The following is an 18,572-nucleotide window of genomic DNA, read 5'->3' on the forward strand; positions in this document are numbered from 1 at the left end:
GATGTCCATACAACCGAGGACACGCAGCAATGGAAAAGTAAGAACAACACAGATGACCTCACAGGCCCAGGGAAAGAGCCGGACACAAAAGAGCACAAGCTGTGTGATTCCTCTGCTCTGAAGTTCTACAACAAGCACAGCTAACCTACAGCAGGAGAACCTAGAAGAGTGGTTGCCTCTAGGGAGGGAGAGAGCATACTGAAGAGGCATGAGGGAGTCTTTTCGGGGAGTGGAAATGTTCTAGATCTTGATCCGGTCATTGTCACACGGATGGATACATTTTTTTTAATTCACTGACTATACACCTGACAATATTGCGCCGTTTACTGCATTTCGGTTATACCTCAGTTTAAGTAAAAAGTTTGAGAAAACGGGTGGGGAATTCTCCCAATAATCCTGCACGTTAAGGATTCTTAACGCCAGTTTACAAATGAGGAAACCAAGGCCGGAGAGTGAAAATGGACTCACTGCCAAGTCTGCTGCCCAAACACCTGTGCTCTTCCCAGGAGATTTGCCCTTCAGGACCGAATGTGTTTTATACGAAGTCATAATACACAAAATACATGAAAAGCAGAACTGCCCCCTTGGAAGCCCACCCCAGTCTCTCTGCATGGCCCTGGTGCTCCAAGGTGCAGAGTCTGAAAACCACTGCCCCACACCGAGCTGTCTTCCTGTAACACCCAGGAACCAACCGTCAGTTGGGGGCGAAAGAAGAACGTTGGGGTCCCCTGTGAACCACAGCTCCCCCACCTCCCTCTGCTCCCAGCCCCAGCACAGTGGAGCGCTGGGCACCCTTACTTGGTGGGGCCAGGTGGATCACATATCCATTACCAACGTAGATGGCCCAGTGTCTGTAGAAAGGGCGGAAAATCTCGATCAGGTCTCCAGGCTGGGGCTCTGGCTGCAAAACCAAGAAGAGTGCTGTTTCAGGTGACACGAGAGCTTGGAACCAGGGGCAGGGCTCAGCTAGGAGGGTGCAGCTCCGCGGCCTCCAGCTAACAGCTCTCCAGGGCGTCCTCCTGAGCCCTGCCCGGCCAATCCACTGCCAGTCTGACTTCACAAGCCTGTGTCCCAGACCTGCAGGGACTACGGGCCTGCCCACCTGTCATTACAACCTGCCGAGTGCACCGCCTAAAGGGTTTCTTCACTAGCCGGGGTTTCTGCCTTATTGTTCCTCTTTCTAGGAGTATTATTTATTGAACTCTTACTCAGAGCCAAGCGCTCTGCTAAGTGTTTTACAGGCGTAGCTCAATAAATTCACACAACCCTCCTATGAGGTGGGCACTGCTGTGAACCCCATGTTATGAATGAGGAAATCAAGGCTCAGAGATGCAGAGGAATGTTCTCAAAGCCACACAGCCCGAGTGACGTGGCCAGGACTCAACACTAGGCCGTCTGATTCCCAGACCCAGTGACTTGACCACCACACTGACCGTCAGGCAACACCACAGGTTATTTGATTAGAGCTGTGCATCTGGAGACTCTTCCAGGGGGGTCAGATTGGGGGGTGTCACACAGACACTCCGCGACCCGGCCCGGGGCCTGGCAGAGAACTGGTGTCAACCTCTGGCAGTGATGTCCCCCTGGCTGCTCATCCCAAGGATAAGAGGGTGTATGTGTGTGTGTCAGTGTGTGTGCGTGTTAGGGTGTGTGTGTGTGTGACAAGCAAAGGAAAACTCTCCTCTGCACTGTGCTCACACCGGTCCTTCTGACACTGGATGTGTGGGTTTTCCACACTAAGCGATTCAATCCTCGATGCACACTGACTGGGCACCCACAGTTTACCTCAGTTCTGACACTAACGGCCCGGAGTTAGCACAGACCCACAGGCTTAGTCCCAGAAGACGGAGGCCCCACACACACTTTAGACGCCAACTGCAAGCTGCATGTTGTTAGCTGTGCTGTGAACAACCGGCTGTAAACTGGGGGCTCCCACAGCCCCCTCCTTGGGTTCAGGACTTTGCTGGAACAGTTCATAGAACTCAAGAAAACAGCTGACTTGCTAGATTTCCAGTTACTAGAAAATATACAACACAGGAAGAGCCAGAGATGCAGAGGGCAAGCTGTGGTGGGAGGGGCACGGAGCTTCCATTACCCCTCTGGGGACCAGCGCTCTCCGGCACCCCCGTGCTTTCACCAACAGCCTGGGTTAGGCGTTTTATGGAGGCTTCGTTATGTAGGCACGATGGATTAAATCATTGGCCGTTGGTGATTAATGCAACCTCCAGCCCTCTGATCACCTGGTCGGTTGAAAGGGGCTCATTATGAATGACGAAAGACATTCCTCTCACCTCTACTGCTCAGGAAATTACTTGGATTTTAGGAGCTCTGTGGCAGGAACCCGGGGCCAAGACTAAATATCCGTTTCTCATTATATCACAGTGAGAGTGCGTGGGAGTGAGGGTGTGTGCGTGTGTGCAGGGGAAGGTGGGAAGGATGCTGAAATGCTCCTCAGAGCCCCGCCCTGTTAGGGGAGCACAGCAGCCCAGAGCCTGAGAAAACCTGGGGAGGTTCAAGAACACTTTCATTCAACCTATTGAGGTCCCAGTGCCAGACACTGGGCTAAGTACTGCAGGTGGGGACACTCCGACCTGGGCCAGGATCAGGGCTGATGAGCTTCCGTAGTCCAAACCAACCTTAAATCTCTTTAGAACACCTGGAGACAGAGCCCATCGGTGGTCGTTCCAGCCCTCTGTCCTTTCCCGCTCACCTGCTTGCTCTTAGGGGACAGACCCATAGGAGTTTGCCCACGTCCCACCGCCAAACTCTGTGGGCCTGGAGAGATTCCATCAAAGATAAGGGGGGAGCATGGACTCCCCCTTGTATGGCCTCCCTTGGGATAAAAATGATGGGCAGTGGAAGAGCCAATCACAACTCTATAATGGCTAGGAAGTAGGGTCAATGACAGTTCATTTCTACTTATAGAAACAATAAAACTGCAAACAAACATCCCACGTGGTAGGAAAAAAATCTTTTCACAGGAATTTTACAGATAAATCATATTGTCTTATTGCAGTGATTATAATTTATCTTCCCAGAAGAAGGCGCCCAGACCTTACTGGGAAGCTTTCAGAACACTGGACAATGGTCACAATTGATGAATCCCATTTGTTTTCCAGAATAAAAGAAAAAGTATATATTAATTGTTTGGTGAGAGTTATGGGGTCTTCAAGGACCCCCAAAGGGCGATTTAACTGGACATTTCCATGAATAAGCCAGGACACAAAAGCAAGGCTGAGACCCAGCCCTCAGGGAGGATACTGATTAGAAAAGGAGACAGTTGGGACATCAGGAATATGACGTCAAGTAATAAGCAGCCAGTAGGTACACAGACCCAAGGAGCTCAGGGGCTCACTGTGTTCCAGACAGATATCAATGAAAGATATTGATATACAGAGAAACATGCTTGCAAAAATAAATAAATAAATATATATATATATATATACACACACACACACAAACACACACACACACACACACACACACACACACACACACACACACAGTGACAAAAATATCTACAAAGAAACTCAGACTTTATAACACTAAATACTGATGCTAAGTGAAAGAAGCCATACCAATAATCTACGTACTGTGTGATTCCATTACACGTCATTCCAGAATAGGCATCACCATAGGACAGAAAAGTAATCAGTGATTGTCAGGGGCTAGGAGTCAGGAGAGGGGATGACAAGAAAGGGGAATGAGGAAATTTCAGAGCAATTAAATTTTCTGTACTGTTCTCTGTTTGATGGTGGTGAATGGTTACTCAGTTGTCCATGTTTATCAGAACTCATCGAACTGAACACTAAAAGGGTAAATTAGACCGTAACTTTAAAACACTAATTGTTTAAATAAATAAAAAATTTTAACTTAAAAAAAATGGATATCCACAATTTGAAAGCAAAAAAGCTGTGATTTTTTTTTAATACTCAGTCATATTGCCTGTCCCTTGTAATGGCAAAAGGCACATATTTCCAAATATGCACTAGCTTAAAACATGACATCACTCAAGGAAACTTTTTAAAAACGAAGTGAAAGGTGCTGGACTCCCCCACGGAGCCCTGTGCACTAGTTAGAAGCAAGGACTCGATGTTCACATGACCATGTGGATAATCTTTCAGATACAGTGCTGAGTGAAAAAATGAGATTGAGCTCCGCAAAATACCACTTATACGTATTAAAGATACCCACACACAAACCAATAATACATGTCTTACCAGAACCATACCCCAAAAAACAATTTTTAAAACAACAACAGAAGAATCTAAAGAATACATATTAAATATATTAGGATGCTACCTAGCCATTGGGAAGATGGAGAGGGAGAGGAAGGATGATAAAAGGGAACTTAATAAAAAAAAAAAAAAAAGAAGACAAGGGGTCTTGCAGGGACCAGTGAGGACAGGGTGCCATGAACAGGGACATAAATAATTCACACCCTTTCACTAAACTCTAATTGGAGAAACAACTGCTTAATGATACACACAGCCAACTGAGTTGAATCAAAATTAAGAACTCAAGAAAGCATGTTATAAAATTAGAAATATGAGAACAAAGTCCTTGGGCCAAATTTGTGCCTCTGCTTATTTTTGTATGCAGGCAAAGAATGATCTTTACATTTTTCAGTGGTTGGGGGAAAAGTCAAAAGAAGAAGAATATTTTGTGACACATGAAATTCAAACTTCAGTATCTATAAAGTTTTATTGGCACAAAGCCACCCCCATCATTTACCTTGTGGCCGAGGCTGCTTTCTCTCTACAGCAGTAGAGTAGTTGCAACAGAGACCAGAGATAGTAAAATATTCACTCTCTGGCCCTTCAGTTTGGATCAACAGTGATCCCTCTCTCACTCAGCTTCATCCCCAGTCCCAGAAACCTAGCTGTACCCTGTTGTCAGGTGGTTCTTCCCCTAGGAACAAGGAGAGCCAGCAGGAAGCCAGAAACTCTCCAGAGCACAGTAACCATGGCTCTCCCACACAACACAGCCAATGACAGTGGCAAAGCTGAGACTCTGCGCCCACAGGATTTCAGAACAAAAAGTCTTTATTCTCTCCACAAAAGCACAGTTTACAAAGAGCTGTGTCACAGCCATTTTCCTTAGCAAGCAAATGGAGAACAATATCTGGCCTCTGCAATTCACACTGGAAAAACCACCTAAACAACCATTAATAAGGACCAACTAAATTAATTATGTTATATTTATATGTACAAACAGCCAATAGAGAGAACAAGTTGGATTTACGTAAGCAGACATAGAAATAATCAAAACAAGTAAGTTGGAAAACATTATCCCATTTTTGTTTAAAAAACATTGTTATACATTCACATGCAAAATGTATTATACACTATGGATGAGCTGAGGAAAATACACCAAACTATTGTGTACTATATACAGTGGGGGTTGGGATTCAGAGACTTTTATATTTTGCTATATTATTTTCTTATAATAAAAACTTTTATTATTTTTATAATATAACATTATAATTTTTATAATAAAAACTTTTTTATAATAAAAACTTTTATTTTTATAATAAAAACTTTTATTAAAAGAGTTTTAGATGGGAAAACATCCTTCTTATTGATGAACGTGCAGTTTTTTAATTGAAAAAGGTGGATGTTATCTGTCAGCGAAACCTCTTGAAACCATCTCCCATCTGGAGCCTGTAAATATTACCATGTTAATGGTGCTTAAAAATCATTAACACTTAAATGTAACACATAAATGCATAAAATAAAATTTAAAATTATACAGATGGATATGTTTCAGATCTTAGAATAGAGGAAGAAATTCTAAAGATAAAGTCCAAAGAACAAGGCATAAAGTAAAAGATTGAGAGTTTTTACAATTGAAAAATGTTCTTATGAAAAGTTTCTATCATTGCCTGTTACATTCATACTCCCTTTTAAGAGAAAATGACCACCCACAATCCCAACTGCCCAGGCAGCCATATTTTATACCATGTGACCACTTCATCCTAGCCTCCATCAGCTGGACTAGAAAAAGGCACGGTTCCCAAGCAGGTCACCAACCTATGATCCTCCATAAGTGGACCTGGGCCAACCAAATTTTCTCTCTCTCTCTCAAAAATCTGAACCAAGTAATGAAAAAGAAAATAGCTTTTGGCAGAGGGGCTAAAATTGAAAAGTCATGACAAAGAGGAGGCAAGGGAGACGCCAGTGAACCACAGGCCAAACCAAGGGCTGGAGTTCTCACACCCACTCTGACCAAGTAGAAGACCCCTGCTGACAGTGGGAGAGAAGGAAGCAGGCATATCAGGAACGGCTAGCTGAGTCACACCAGTGGCGGCGCACCAGAGGAGAGAGGCACCAACTCCAGCTGCTGAGTGCCTGGAATCACCGTGATCCTGGACTGCCTCCCAGCCCCTGGGAGGCCCAGCCTTAACACAGCTCCTATATTTTCAAGAGAATCCCCTTACCGCTCCACATGTGTCCTTAGAATAAACTTTTTTCACTTGAGCTAGCTTAAGTGGGCTGCTGGTTACTTATAACCAAAAGAGCCAGACCAGAACATTCTGTGCATCGAAAACACACCACAGACAAACTACCACGACCAACTGGAAGAAAATGACAGCTTTAATACATAAAGAGTTTTTATGAATCAATAAAAAATGTAAACACCGGGCTTCCCTGGTGGCGCAGTGGTTGAGAGTCCACCTGATGATGCAGGGGACATGGGTTCATGCCCCGGTCCGGGAGGATCCCACATGCCACGGAGCGGCTGGGCCCGTGAGCCATGGCCGCTGAGCCTGTGCGTCCGGAGCCTGTGCTCCGCAACGGGAGAGGCCATAGCAGTGAGAGGCCCGCGTACCACCAAAAAAAAAAAAAAGTAAACACCAAAATAGAATAAAGTGGAGAAAGGGTATAATAAATAATTTTAAAAGGAGAAATACATATTACCACTAATACAAGAAAACACATTCTATCTCACTAGTAATCCAATTAAATTAAAAACTGGTTTTGGGGAAGATTAAAATACTAATACTAAATATAGGAAAAGATGCAGGTAAGCAGGCACCCTCAGTCACTGCTGTTAGGAGTATAAATAAATACAACTTTCCTGAAGGTCAATTTGGCAATCTGTATCGTAACCTTAAAAATATTCATATCCTTTGACCCAACTTCTATTTATCGACCAGATCTTAAGGAAATAATCTGAAATGCCTATAAAAGATGTCACAAAGTCACATCTAATGGCAAAAAATTAGATACCTAAATATCCTACAAAAAGATTAAATATTGCCATAATTATATACTAATATACAGTTATGTTTTAAAAGATATATTTTAAAAGAATACCTAAGGACAAGAAATGTCTATAATATAATGATAAGTAAAAAAGCTTTACAATCAACGATAACTCAATTTTTTTAAAGTAAAAATTTAAAAAGCTTTACACGAAATGGTATTTTTTTTAAACTTTGTTCAAAAAAGATAACCAATGCATGTTTTTTTGAAAACTGTGGAAATACACCAAAACATAAACAGTGTTTATTACTAGGTGGTGAAACTTGGGGTATTAATTTTCTTTTTAATTCTGTTCTAGTTTTCCAAAAGTGTAAATACATATATATTTGTTTTAGAATCAGAAAACGACGTAAGGCTTGACAAACATCAGTGTGTTCAATCTGGGGTGATCCGTACAATTACTATTATGTAACAAAATAAATACACACAACAAAAAACTAGAAGGATGCACACCAGCATCCTACCCGAGATTCCCGCCGGGGGCCGGGGCTAAGCGTGGTTATTGTGATTATGTTGCTCCCTTCTATCTTTCTGCATTTTCCAGCTTTTCTGCAACGAGCAGGAAAGTTTATAACATGCTTCGCAACACTGTTATGAAAATTTTTCAAACATTAGTTTGAATTTCCAAATGTTCAAAATTGAAAGCATTTTTCAGTAAACATCTGTATACCCCACCACCTACATCTACTGTTAGGCTACTGAAGTGGCTGTACCACAAATACGTCCACCTACTCCGCACAAATTACAGGAGGGGAGGTTGCTGGCATGCGTGCAGAATCAGCCCGCCCTTAACAAACGCCCTCCCCCGCCCCAGGGAAACGGTGTAACTGGTCAACGACACTCCTTGAGAATCCCTTCACATTGGGGATACCCACCTCTGCCTGAGAGGGTCAAGGAACTCTTTCATTTGCTCATTCATTCTACAGATGTTCACAGAGCCGGGCACCTGGGCCACGCCTGTGAACAAAGGCCGAGATACCTGACTTCACAGAGTCAGGTATCAGGTATTTTGTTCAGCATCAAGGAGAGAGACAGAATTTTTTTTAAATTTCTTCAAAGCCTTAGTAAATGAGTAAATCATCCAGAATAGTAGAAGAGATACCAAATAAAAACAAAAAGAAAGAAAGAAAAGGTAGGGCAGGGTTAAGGGGCTGGAGTGGGAGGGGAAGGGGGAGGGGACTGCAATAGTAAAAGGGGGTCAGGGAAGGCAGAGAGTGGGCCCTGCAGATGTTGAGAAGACCCAGGCCGAGGCGACAGCCTGAGCAAAGGCCCCGGGTAGTAGTATGTTAGAGGAACAGCCCGGAGGCCAGCGTGGCTGGAGTGGAGTGGGGAGTGGAAGAGGGGAGGATGGAGGATGGAGAGAGAAGTTGATGGCTCAGACAAGATGGAGGGAGCAGGGGATGAGAAGTAATGCATTCTGGATTTCTTTGAAGGCAGAGCCAACAGGATTTGCTGTTGCAATGAGGTAAGGTGTGAAGGAGAGAGGCGTGAAACGTGACTTCAAGGTTTTGGGGAGGCTGAATGGGCAGGCTGCAGACACGGAGGGCACGCTGGGTTGAAATAGCCACCAGGTAGCCACCTGGAGAGGCAGGGAGGCAGCTGCATGCATGAGTCTGGAGGTCAGAAGAGGGGTCTGGGGTGAGGGTCACTGTCGATCTTTAGGAGAACAGCTCCTATTGGGAGCTGGAGGCAAAAGCCGGCTGAAATGGGTATAAGAGAGACTAGGAGAGGACCTCCTCCTAGAAAGGGAGCAGCTGAGATTTTGCTGAAGTCTTGAAAGATGACAGGGAGCATGTACATGGTAGACACAGAATTCAAACCCAAACCCTGCACTTTTGTTTTTTGTTTTGTTTGGCCACACCTCGTGGTATGTGGGATGTAAGTTCCCCCACCTGGGATCCAACCCATGCCCCCTGCAGTGGAAGCGCGGAGTCTTAACCACTGGACCACCAGGGAATTCCCCCAAATCCTTCACTCTTTTTTTCCCCATATATATGGAATCTAAAAAAAAAAAAAATGTTTCTGAAGAACTTAAGGGCAGGACAGGAATAAAGACTCAGACGTAGAGAATGGACTTTAGGACACAGGGAGGGGGAAGGGTAAGCTGGGACGAAGTGAGAGAGTGGCATGGACATACATACACTACCAAATGTAAAATAGCTAGCTAGCGGGAAGCAGCCGCATAGCACAGGGAGATCAGCTCGGTGCTTTGAAATTCTTCACTCTTAACCCTCACACTCTCCTGCAATCAGAGGAGGCAGTGGGGAGGAAGCGGCCGGAAAGGGGAAATATGGAGACGGGGCAGACAGGAGCAAAAGCACAGCGGTGCGGGCGCCTCGGGGTGATCTTGCGGTTGGGTCAGAAGCAGGATCCCTGGGGCGGAACCCAGGCCTGGCAGTTTTGTAAGCTTCCAGGTGATTCTACTGTGCAGCCCAGAGAACCACAGGAGAGACGGGTTAGGCAGAGAGGGGCAGTCATACCTCACTTTGCAGGTGGGGAAACTGACACTAAGGGAATGAGGTCACTTAGGTCAGCCCGAAAGTAGCAAAGCAGGAACTTGAATCACAGCCTGATCCCCATCACAAGGAAAATCCGCCAGCCTTCTGGCAGATTTCACCATCTGCCCCTGCATGTTAATCCACATTCACTCCTGCAACTCTGATCCAGTGTGAGACCCTCAGCTGTGGGCACTGGACAGGACCAGATGGAAAAGTAAGGGCACTTCCAGAAGAATTTTCAACCCAAGGGTTGAAACAAAACAAAAAGAATGTTTTTCTTTATTTTTTGTTAATTTTACTTTGAATGGGGTACCTGTATTTTTAGTTAATTTTACTTATTTATTTTTTTAACTATTTATTTATGTATTTATTTTGGCTGTGCCGGGACTTAGTTGCGGCACATGGGATCTTCGTTGTGGCAATGCAGACTCCTTAGTTTCAGCATGTGGACTCTTAGTTGTGGCATGCATGTGGGATCTAGTTCCCTGACCAGGGATCAAACCCCACCCCCTGCACTGGGAGCGTGGAGTCCTACCCACTGGACCACGAGGGAAGTCCCTAGAATGTTTTTCTTTCATTCAAGGCCGCTAAGGAAGCATTCCAATCCGCCTACACTCAGCTCCATTCAGCCTCCTCATCAGAAGTTTGCAATTCTTTTATTTTAATGAAATACTTCAGGCATACAAAAAATACAGAAAGTAGGCTAATGAGCATTACTGCTCTGCATTTAAATTAGGATGCATTTGGTTTTCAGAAACTGCATACTGATTACAGCCGTGGGCTCTGAAGCCAGACAGCCTGGGTTCAAATTCTGGCTCTGCTACTTACTAGCTGGATAGCCTTGGGCACGTTACCCAACTTCTCCCAGCCTCAGTTTCCTCAGCTCTAAGACGAGGATAATTACAGCACCTGATTCATGAGGTTGTCCTGCGGATCAAATAAATTAGTACCTATAAAACACTCAGCAAGTACTACCTGGCACACAGGTAAACAGCAGTTTTTGCTGCCACTGTTCTTGGGGGTGCTTTTATTATTTTGGATTTGGGAAGGTCAGAGGCAGCTCCAGGAGTAGCTGGAGACACTATGGAGGATGTGAAACCCAGCCTGAGAGCAAGTTCTCCTTGTTCCCAAATCACACGCTCTGGTGAATGCAGAAATCCCCCAACTCACCCACTTCATTTCTGATACTCTGGGGAAAACATCTACAAGCATGTAATTCAAAAACCGGAAGTCCAGGGAGGGTGCTGAAAAGGGACTTTTCCAGCACAGAGTTGGGAGTTTTGATGCCAAGGCTTTAAAAAGAAAAGAAACCCCTGAGGAGCCCACCATCAATCCTGTCTATCTGAGGCTGCGTTGTCAGAAGCAGGGCCCAGGCCACCTGCAAGTGAAGCCCCTCTGCTCTATTGCTGTGTGACCTTCAAGAATCATTTAACCTCTCTGAGGTTCTCTGGTAAAACAGTGCCATTAAGATCCATCCAGCAGTCTGTGTGAGGAATAAGTGAGATAATGGGGGTGAAAAGCTGCAAACCCCCTTAACGCTTATTAGAGGGTTGAGACCCTGTGCCCCAGGCTGGGTGGGTCCGGGGAACTCGAGGTGGGGGGCAGACTCCCCAGCCTCGGGCCCAGTGAGAAGGTAGAGGAGGGGTTAGGCTGACACATCACCTCTTCCCTTGCCAGCCTCCGGGAGAGGGACAGTGGCAGCTCCAGTGGGTACCAGGTCCAGCCACAGCAACCCAAAGGTCATGTGTATCCTGGAAAAAGGAGGCAAAACTCATTCGCCCTCCCAGGCTCTTGACCTCCAAGCCTCAGACCTGTTCTACATGTGGAACCTCACCCCACGGGAACCAGGACTCCCCCTGAACTCATGTGGGAACCACCACCGCTGTCACCATGCACTCCTCGGGGTTTTCACAGGTTACCGGGAATCCTTACAGCAGCCCATTTCACTGACCAGAAAACAGCTCAGATGTAGGAAGTAACTGGCCCAAGAGAACTCCCTGAGAAGCAATGCCAGGATTACACTGAATCCTGAAGGTCTTCCTGAATCCAAAGGCCCAGTTCTTTTCACCACACCCAGTAATTCACACGAAGCTACTGACATCTGCTCAGCATCCCCATGGCGAGCTTTGCCTCCACATCACTGTGCTCTAGTCCTGCAATGCCCCTGACTGTTCACTGGCAAATTCCTACTCATCCCTCACGGCTCCACCTCCTCAGTGCCTCCCCCAGACTCCAGGGCAGAGAGTGTTTATCAGCCGCAGCCCCGTTTATCCGATGACTATAATTGTTGGGCTGAGCCCCTGCGAAGGAATGATCAGTTTCCCTGCCCAGCTCTCCAGCTGGACTGAGCAACCAGCCAGGCACATACAACATTCTCAGCAGAGGTCTGTGGGCAAGAGGGACACACTGCTTCCTCCTCAAGCCCCTCCCAGCCTCTGGCCCCGCCCCCTCCCTTTTGCACCTTAACTAGCCCCACAGAGATCTGTCAGATCATCAGGCAAACCTAGAGGGTCATAAAGAAGTCAATAAGCGAGTCTAGAGTCAGAGACCAGAGCAGGCCCATCGATTTCTGCGTATCTGGAGCCTCAGATGCCCTTTGGAGCTTCACGTCCCCAGCAGCCGCTGCTCAACAAGCCACAGGTTTAAGGGCAGGGTGGGTGGAGAAGGGAAGGCAAAGCTCCTGGCCCACGAATTCTAAGTAAATTTAGAACACGGAGGGGAGGGAAATGGTCAGCGCTGGCCCTGACCAGGAGGACTCAGGGCTGGACTAAAGGGCTTGGAGAAACGTGGGCCCATATGGGAGACACACAGCCTCTCGGTCCCAGGGAGGTCCAGGCAGCTGCTTTAACAACAACTAACATTTGTCAAGCCCTAAGAGCCAGGCAGTGGCACACCCAGAGTGGGAGAGTGAGAGCCGAATCCTCTGGGTGCAGACAAATAGGGGAGAGTTGTCCATAGAGAATTTTAAAACCATGATAAGACACACCAAAAATCAGTCTGCTGTTTACTATCACCGTGTGCCAACACTTTTAAACAATATCAGTGATATTGGTCTAAGTTCTAACTCATGCACCTCCTGTTGAGAGTTAATAATATAGGGACTTCCCTGGTGGCGCAGTGGTTAAGAATCCGCCTGCCGATGCAGGGGACATGGGTTCAAGCCCTGGTCCAGGAAGATCCCACATACCGCAGAGCAACTAAGCCCGTGTGCCACAACTACTGAGACTGCGCTCTAGAGCCTCCGAGCCACAACTACTGAAGTCCACATGCCGCAACTACTGAGCCCATGTGCCACAACTATTGAAGCCCACACACCTAGAGCCCGTGCTCTGCAACAAGAGAAGCCACCGCAATGAGAAGCCCGCGCACCGCAGCAAAGAGCAGCCCCCACTCCACACAATTAGAGAAAGCCACGCGCAGCAACAAAGACCCAACGCAGCCATAAATAAATAAGTAAATAAATTTATTTAAAAAAAATAATATATATGTGAGCTTTAAATTAGCACACTTTCATTTCTTATTCTTTCAGTCTTCTACATGGAAGTTTAATCAGAGAACACCCAGCTATACAGTCAACCCCCAACATACACAGACTCAGCTACATGTGTCTGTTCCAACAGTAAGTTCTGAATGGCTCAGAATGGTTCAAGTTCACTTTCAGCACAGTTTGGGCCACCAACCCCTGTGATCCTACATTTTCCTGTGTTTAAACAGAAGACAAGAGTCTGCTCTCCCAGTGCCAGAAGAAAAGTGTTTGAAAGAGAAGTGTTTGAAAGTCTGGATCAACTTCACCAAGAACCAGACTCTCATTCTAAAGCAATGGATTAAATAAATGTCAAAGTTTACCATCATTCGGCCATTTTCTCTGATTTTTGCCAAGGAAGAAAAACTGGGGAGAATTTTGCCAAATAAGATAAAAACTTACAATGAATTTTCTGGTGAATATGTTTCAGTGAAAATGTTTTAAATGTGGATATATTTAAAAGCCACTAGAATGAGGACTTCCCTGCTGGTCCAGGGTTAAGACTCCATGCTCCCAATGCAGGGGGCCCGGGTTAGACCCCTGGGCAGGGAACTAGATCCCGCACGTGGCAACTAAGACCCGGCATAGCCAAATAAATAAATAAATGTTTTAAAAAATAATAATAAAAAATCAAAATAAAAACAAAGCCACTAGAATGGATAAACAACAAATGTCCTACTGTATAGCACAGGGAACTATATTCAATATCCTGTGATCAACTATAATGGAAAAGAATATGAAAAAGAATGTATATATGTGTATAACTGAATCACTGTGCTGTACAGCAGAAATTCACACATTGTAGTCAACTATACTCCAATAAAATAAATTAAAAAAATCAGGAATCCCTGGTGGTCCAGGGATTGGGACTCCACACTCGCACTGCCGAGGACCCAGTCCAATCCCTGGTTTGGGAACTAAGATCCCATAAGCCATGTGGTGTGGCCAAAAAAAAAAGAGAGAGAGAGATATCTAGAGATCAGCAAAAATAAATAAAACATAGAAGCCATTAGAATTAATTTTTTTAAGACATAGGCAGCGTTGCAATTTCTCCAATTTATTAGGAAATGGGATTTTTATGAATTTCTGACAAACTTATCCTAATGTTTAAGGTTTTTCCAATTTGTATATCTGTTGTTTCATATGAGAGAAGCTTTTGAAATTAAAATTAATAAAAAGTGTCTTCTCGACATATACACACTACTATATATAAAATAGATAACTAATAAGGACCTACTGTGTAGCACAGGGAACTATACTCAATACTCTGTAATGGCCTATATAGGAAAAGAATCTAAACAGTGGATATATGTATATGTATAATTGATTCACTTTGCTGTACAGCAAAAAGTAACACAACATTGTGAATCAACTACACTTCAATAAAAAAAATTTTTAATAACTAAATTTAAAAAGTGTTCTTCAACTGTGAATAAAGATAAATGGACAAATCTAGCTCTACTGAGTGTTGGACATGAATATACAAAGAAGATCAATTTTGTCAAAGTCAAGGACAACTTTTCAGAAACTAAAGTTCCAAAACAGAAACTGTAATGGCATTATTATTCACTACTGTGACCAACCTATATGTAAGAATACGTTTTCTTCAAAAATACACTAATGCAATTAAAAGCTATTAACCCATTACTTCTATTTTTCTCTATAACACCTACTTTATTTTTCAGTTTTTATATTTTCACTGGCATGATTTCATATACAAAGCTCAACAGAAGAAACTTGACTGTGTTTCTTTTCTGGCCATTATTACTATTCATTTCATGATTATTACTGAAAATAATGTTGCTAGTTAACGGAGAGGATGTTTTCAAATGACCACTCCAGACATCAAATATTCCAGGTACACCCTAATACCAGGCACTGTGCTAAGCCCTTTACATGGATTAAATCATAATCATAATAACAATGAATTACAGTTGAGCACATAATACGTGTGTGAAGCACTGTTCTGAGCACTTCGTAAGTATTAAGTCGTATAATCCTCACTCTGGGGAAGAGAGTTGATTTGAAACTTGGTCAAAGTGCCACAGCTAGGTGCTCAGCAGGAACACAGCCCCGGGGGGAGTCTACCTCAAAAGCCGGGCTCAGAACCTCTCTGGAGCAGGTCCAGCTAGGCTGAAAGGAAGCATTTGCTAAGCACCTTTATGATCTCTGAACCATAGGAAAAGTGAGAGTTGGGAACTTGCTGGCAGGGCTGGTCATGAGGTGCATCAGCTGAGGCCGGAAGAATCACCTGTTGTCAGACCCAGGCTCGGGGGGCAGCAGCAGGTGCAGCCCCAGACACTCAGCCCCAGGAGCCCACCCAGGTGTTCTGGTCTGACTCGGGAAGGCAGCACAGGACCTTGGCGGGGCAAATCTCTCCTTGCTGCCTCCCCGCTCCTGGGGGCCTGTTTCAGGCAGGGCGGCCTCCCAACCCGCCCACGCAGTTACTCACACTGAGACAACTCCAACGGATACCCACCGACGCGCATCTCACACCTGATGCCCACCGGCCAGTGGGGCAACCACATGTGGAGGCCACATCCTCAAGGACCCTCTCTCTCGTAAGTGATGACTCAGACCCACCGAAACACGGCCCCCACTCCCAGCCCACTCGCCCCCCCCTCAACTTACCACGGGCGCGCGCATCTCCTTCGGTAATGGAGGCCCTCAATTTCACGCTGGAGTTGGCTTTATCAGCTGAGTAAACGCCTGAGGCAGCGGGAGAGCAGGGATTCATTGTCAGTAGCAGGAAACAGAGTCCCCAAGACCCCAGGGGACTGTGGCTTCTGGCGGGGGAGACCGTGCCCGGTTGGTCTCTAACCCCTCCGAGAACAACGGGCTCACTCCCTGCGAATTCCTCGCCGGCCCCCTCCCTGCCCCTGCACTTGGCCGTGAACGGATGAATCCCTTGCAGGGGCCAGGGAGGTACACCTGATACCGAAGAGCCGGGCGGCGCAGCGGCGGGGAGCGCGAGCCGTGTCACCTACCAGGGCGCGCTGCGCCCCCAGAGAGTCAGCGGGGCCGCCCTCGCGCCGGGCCCTCCGTCCCCGGCCGCTGCCCTCAGCGGCTCCCTAACTTGTTTACTCCCGCCTCACCCAAGCTCTCCATCCCCCACCACAGCCTGTAACACCTGAGAGCCCCCGCAAGCGTCTCACCCTTCCTCAAGTTCCGGGAAGTACCGCTCCCCCCACCTCGAGGACTTGGAATGCAGCGCGGCCTCCACTGAAAAGGGAACCGGCTAAATGGCCGCAGAGTCCAGGCCAGCGTGAGGTCAACTGGCCCCTCCCCGTGAGACTGACTAATTAGAGCCTCGCAGAGCTCCCTGCCCCGGCGACAGTGACAGCCTGCTCCAGCCTCTGGCGCAGACATACCAGACATACCAGGACGCTCCCCGCTCACCCCGAAGCCTCTCAGCACACCCTCCCCTGCGCGGAGGCGCCTCCAGAACCCAGCGCAGGGCCGCCGCCTCCTCACCTCGGCTACGCACGCGCTGCGGCCCGCTCAACTTAAGATCTTGTATACACATCACACTGGAGTGTCATCAATCCGCTCATTTCCTCCACGCCAGTGGGCTTATACTGTAGTTTAAAACTACAATAGGCCCCCGTTATCCGCGGTTTCTTTTTCTGCAGTCCGCTGGGTAACAAACAAGGAGACAACACTGTGGATAAGCGGGTACTATCTTAACGGTTGCGTACTTCCTACGGTTTCAGACATCTGCTGGGGACCTTGGAACGTATGCCCCTAGGAAAAGGGGGGACTACTGTATATTAAGCTTTAAAGCCATTTAAAGGCAAGGGCATACCAGAGAGAAAGTACTTTTAACTATTGGGTCTTAAGCCATTAGATATCCCCAAAACCTGGCACCCACCTGGTACACAGCAGGTATTCCATGAATGAATGAATGGATCAATGAATCAATGAGTGAACGAGTGACCAAAGACAGGCCCTTCCTGTGCAGTGGTCTGTGACTCCTAAAGGGTAGAAGCAGCTCCTCTTCATCTCTATTTTCCTGCTCCGTCCCGCCGGCACTGAGCTTGGAATCAGGACGCATGGGCCAAATCCTGTCCCTGGCTACCTAGAGGGTCCAGGGCACCCTTCCCTCTCTCAGCCTGTTTGTTCATCTGCCAGTGGAGGGGTGATGATATTGTACAATATATAAGATAATATAGGGTTTCCCTGGTGGCGCAGTGGTTGAGAGTCTGCCTGCCAATGCAGGGGACACGGGTTCGAGCCCTGGTCTGGGAAGATCCCACGTGCCACGCAGCAACTGGGCCCGTGAGCCACAAATACTGAGCTCTGTGCGTCTGGAGCCTGTGCTCCGCAGCAAGAGAGGCCGCGACAGTGAGAGGCCCGCGCACCGCGATGAAGAGTGGCCCCCGCTCGCCACAACTAGAGAAAGCCCTCGCACAGAAACGAAGACCCAACACAGCCAAAAATAAATAAATGAATAAGTAAATTTATAAAAAAAAAAGATAATATAAAAAAATACATTCCCCAAAGGGAAAGCAGCAGATGAAATGAGGCTTATGTCTGGCACGGGCCAAGTTCTTACTCGGGACCCGTTGGCTGTTGTTAACAGCAAGAAGGAACGTGCTCATCAACATCACGTTCCTCACCTGCTTCCCGGCAAGAGGCGCTGAAAATAAACACCAGAGCTTTATGTGTATTACTACTCACTCAACAAGTTGTTATGTGTATGGAGCAAGAGACTACCTGTAAGGCAGTCAAACCCAGGATGGAAAGGTTCAGCTTTGAGGAAACCACAGATTCTGCCTCTTCTTACTCTCTGCTTTCAGTATTGCCCAGATGTCACTTCCTTTACTTTCTTATTCTTCCTTCCTTCCTTCCTCCCTCCCCCCCCCCCTTTTTTTTTTTTTTCCTGTTGCTCTGCCAGGAAAAACAAAATAAAAAGAACACTGAGGGGCGGGGATGTCAAGGAAGTGATTTTGACCTTTCACACAGCTCTCAAAAGTGGAGCTGTGTAAGAAAACCCCCAAGAGAAGATACCATGTGATGCCACCACCATCCCCAGCAAGATAGTCTGCCCTTAAGCCCCATTCCAAGTCCAAAACAACGATTTGGGTGGAGAGCCAAGATCAAAACAGCCAGGATCAAACTGCTATCTGCCTACGAAGCCTCCAGTCTTTTCTGCAACCAGCTGTGTAGCCCCGTTCCTCTTCTTGTGACAGGTGGAAAATATTACTTTTTAATTATTTGCAATCTCTCCATTCTCTGCCTTCTGAAGGTTCTCCTCCTCCATGAGATCCATTGTCGTGCTGC

The 18,572-nt window shown here is 46.4% G+C and overlaps 1 protein-coding gene across 4 annotated transcripts in view; it reads right to left on the reverse strand.

The window, feature by feature from the left end:
* LOC309825532 (phospholipase A and acyltransferase 3) overlaps window positions 1-16,598 on the reverse strand; it is a 30,617-nt gene extending 14,019 nt beyond the window's left edge. The window contains exons 1-3 of one of the 4 annotated variants that reach the window (XM_082659142.1): window positions 16,445-16,598; window positions 15,921-15,998; window positions 799-901 (exon numbers count right to left, since the gene is read on the reverse strand). In XM_082659142.1, the coding sequence (XP_082515268.1) occupies window positions 799-901; window positions 15,921-15,935 (118 nt within the window). In that variant the 5' untranslated portion in view covers window positions 15,936-15,998; window positions 16,445-16,598. Of the gene's footprint in view, window positions 1-798; window positions 902-15,920; window positions 15,999-16,220; window positions 16,345-16,419 lie in introns of those variants that run through there. The other 3 variants (XM_082659145.1, XM_082659143.1, XM_082659144.1) reach the window with 3 other exon arrangements.
* Window positions 16,599-18,572: the final 1,974 nt, after the last annotated feature.

The sequence above is a fragment of the Grampus griseus genome (assembly GCF_964374135.1).
Source record: "Grampus griseus genome assembly, chromosome: 8".
NCBI lineage: Eukaryota > Metazoa > Chordata > Mammalia > Artiodactyla > Delphinidae > Grampus > Grampus griseus.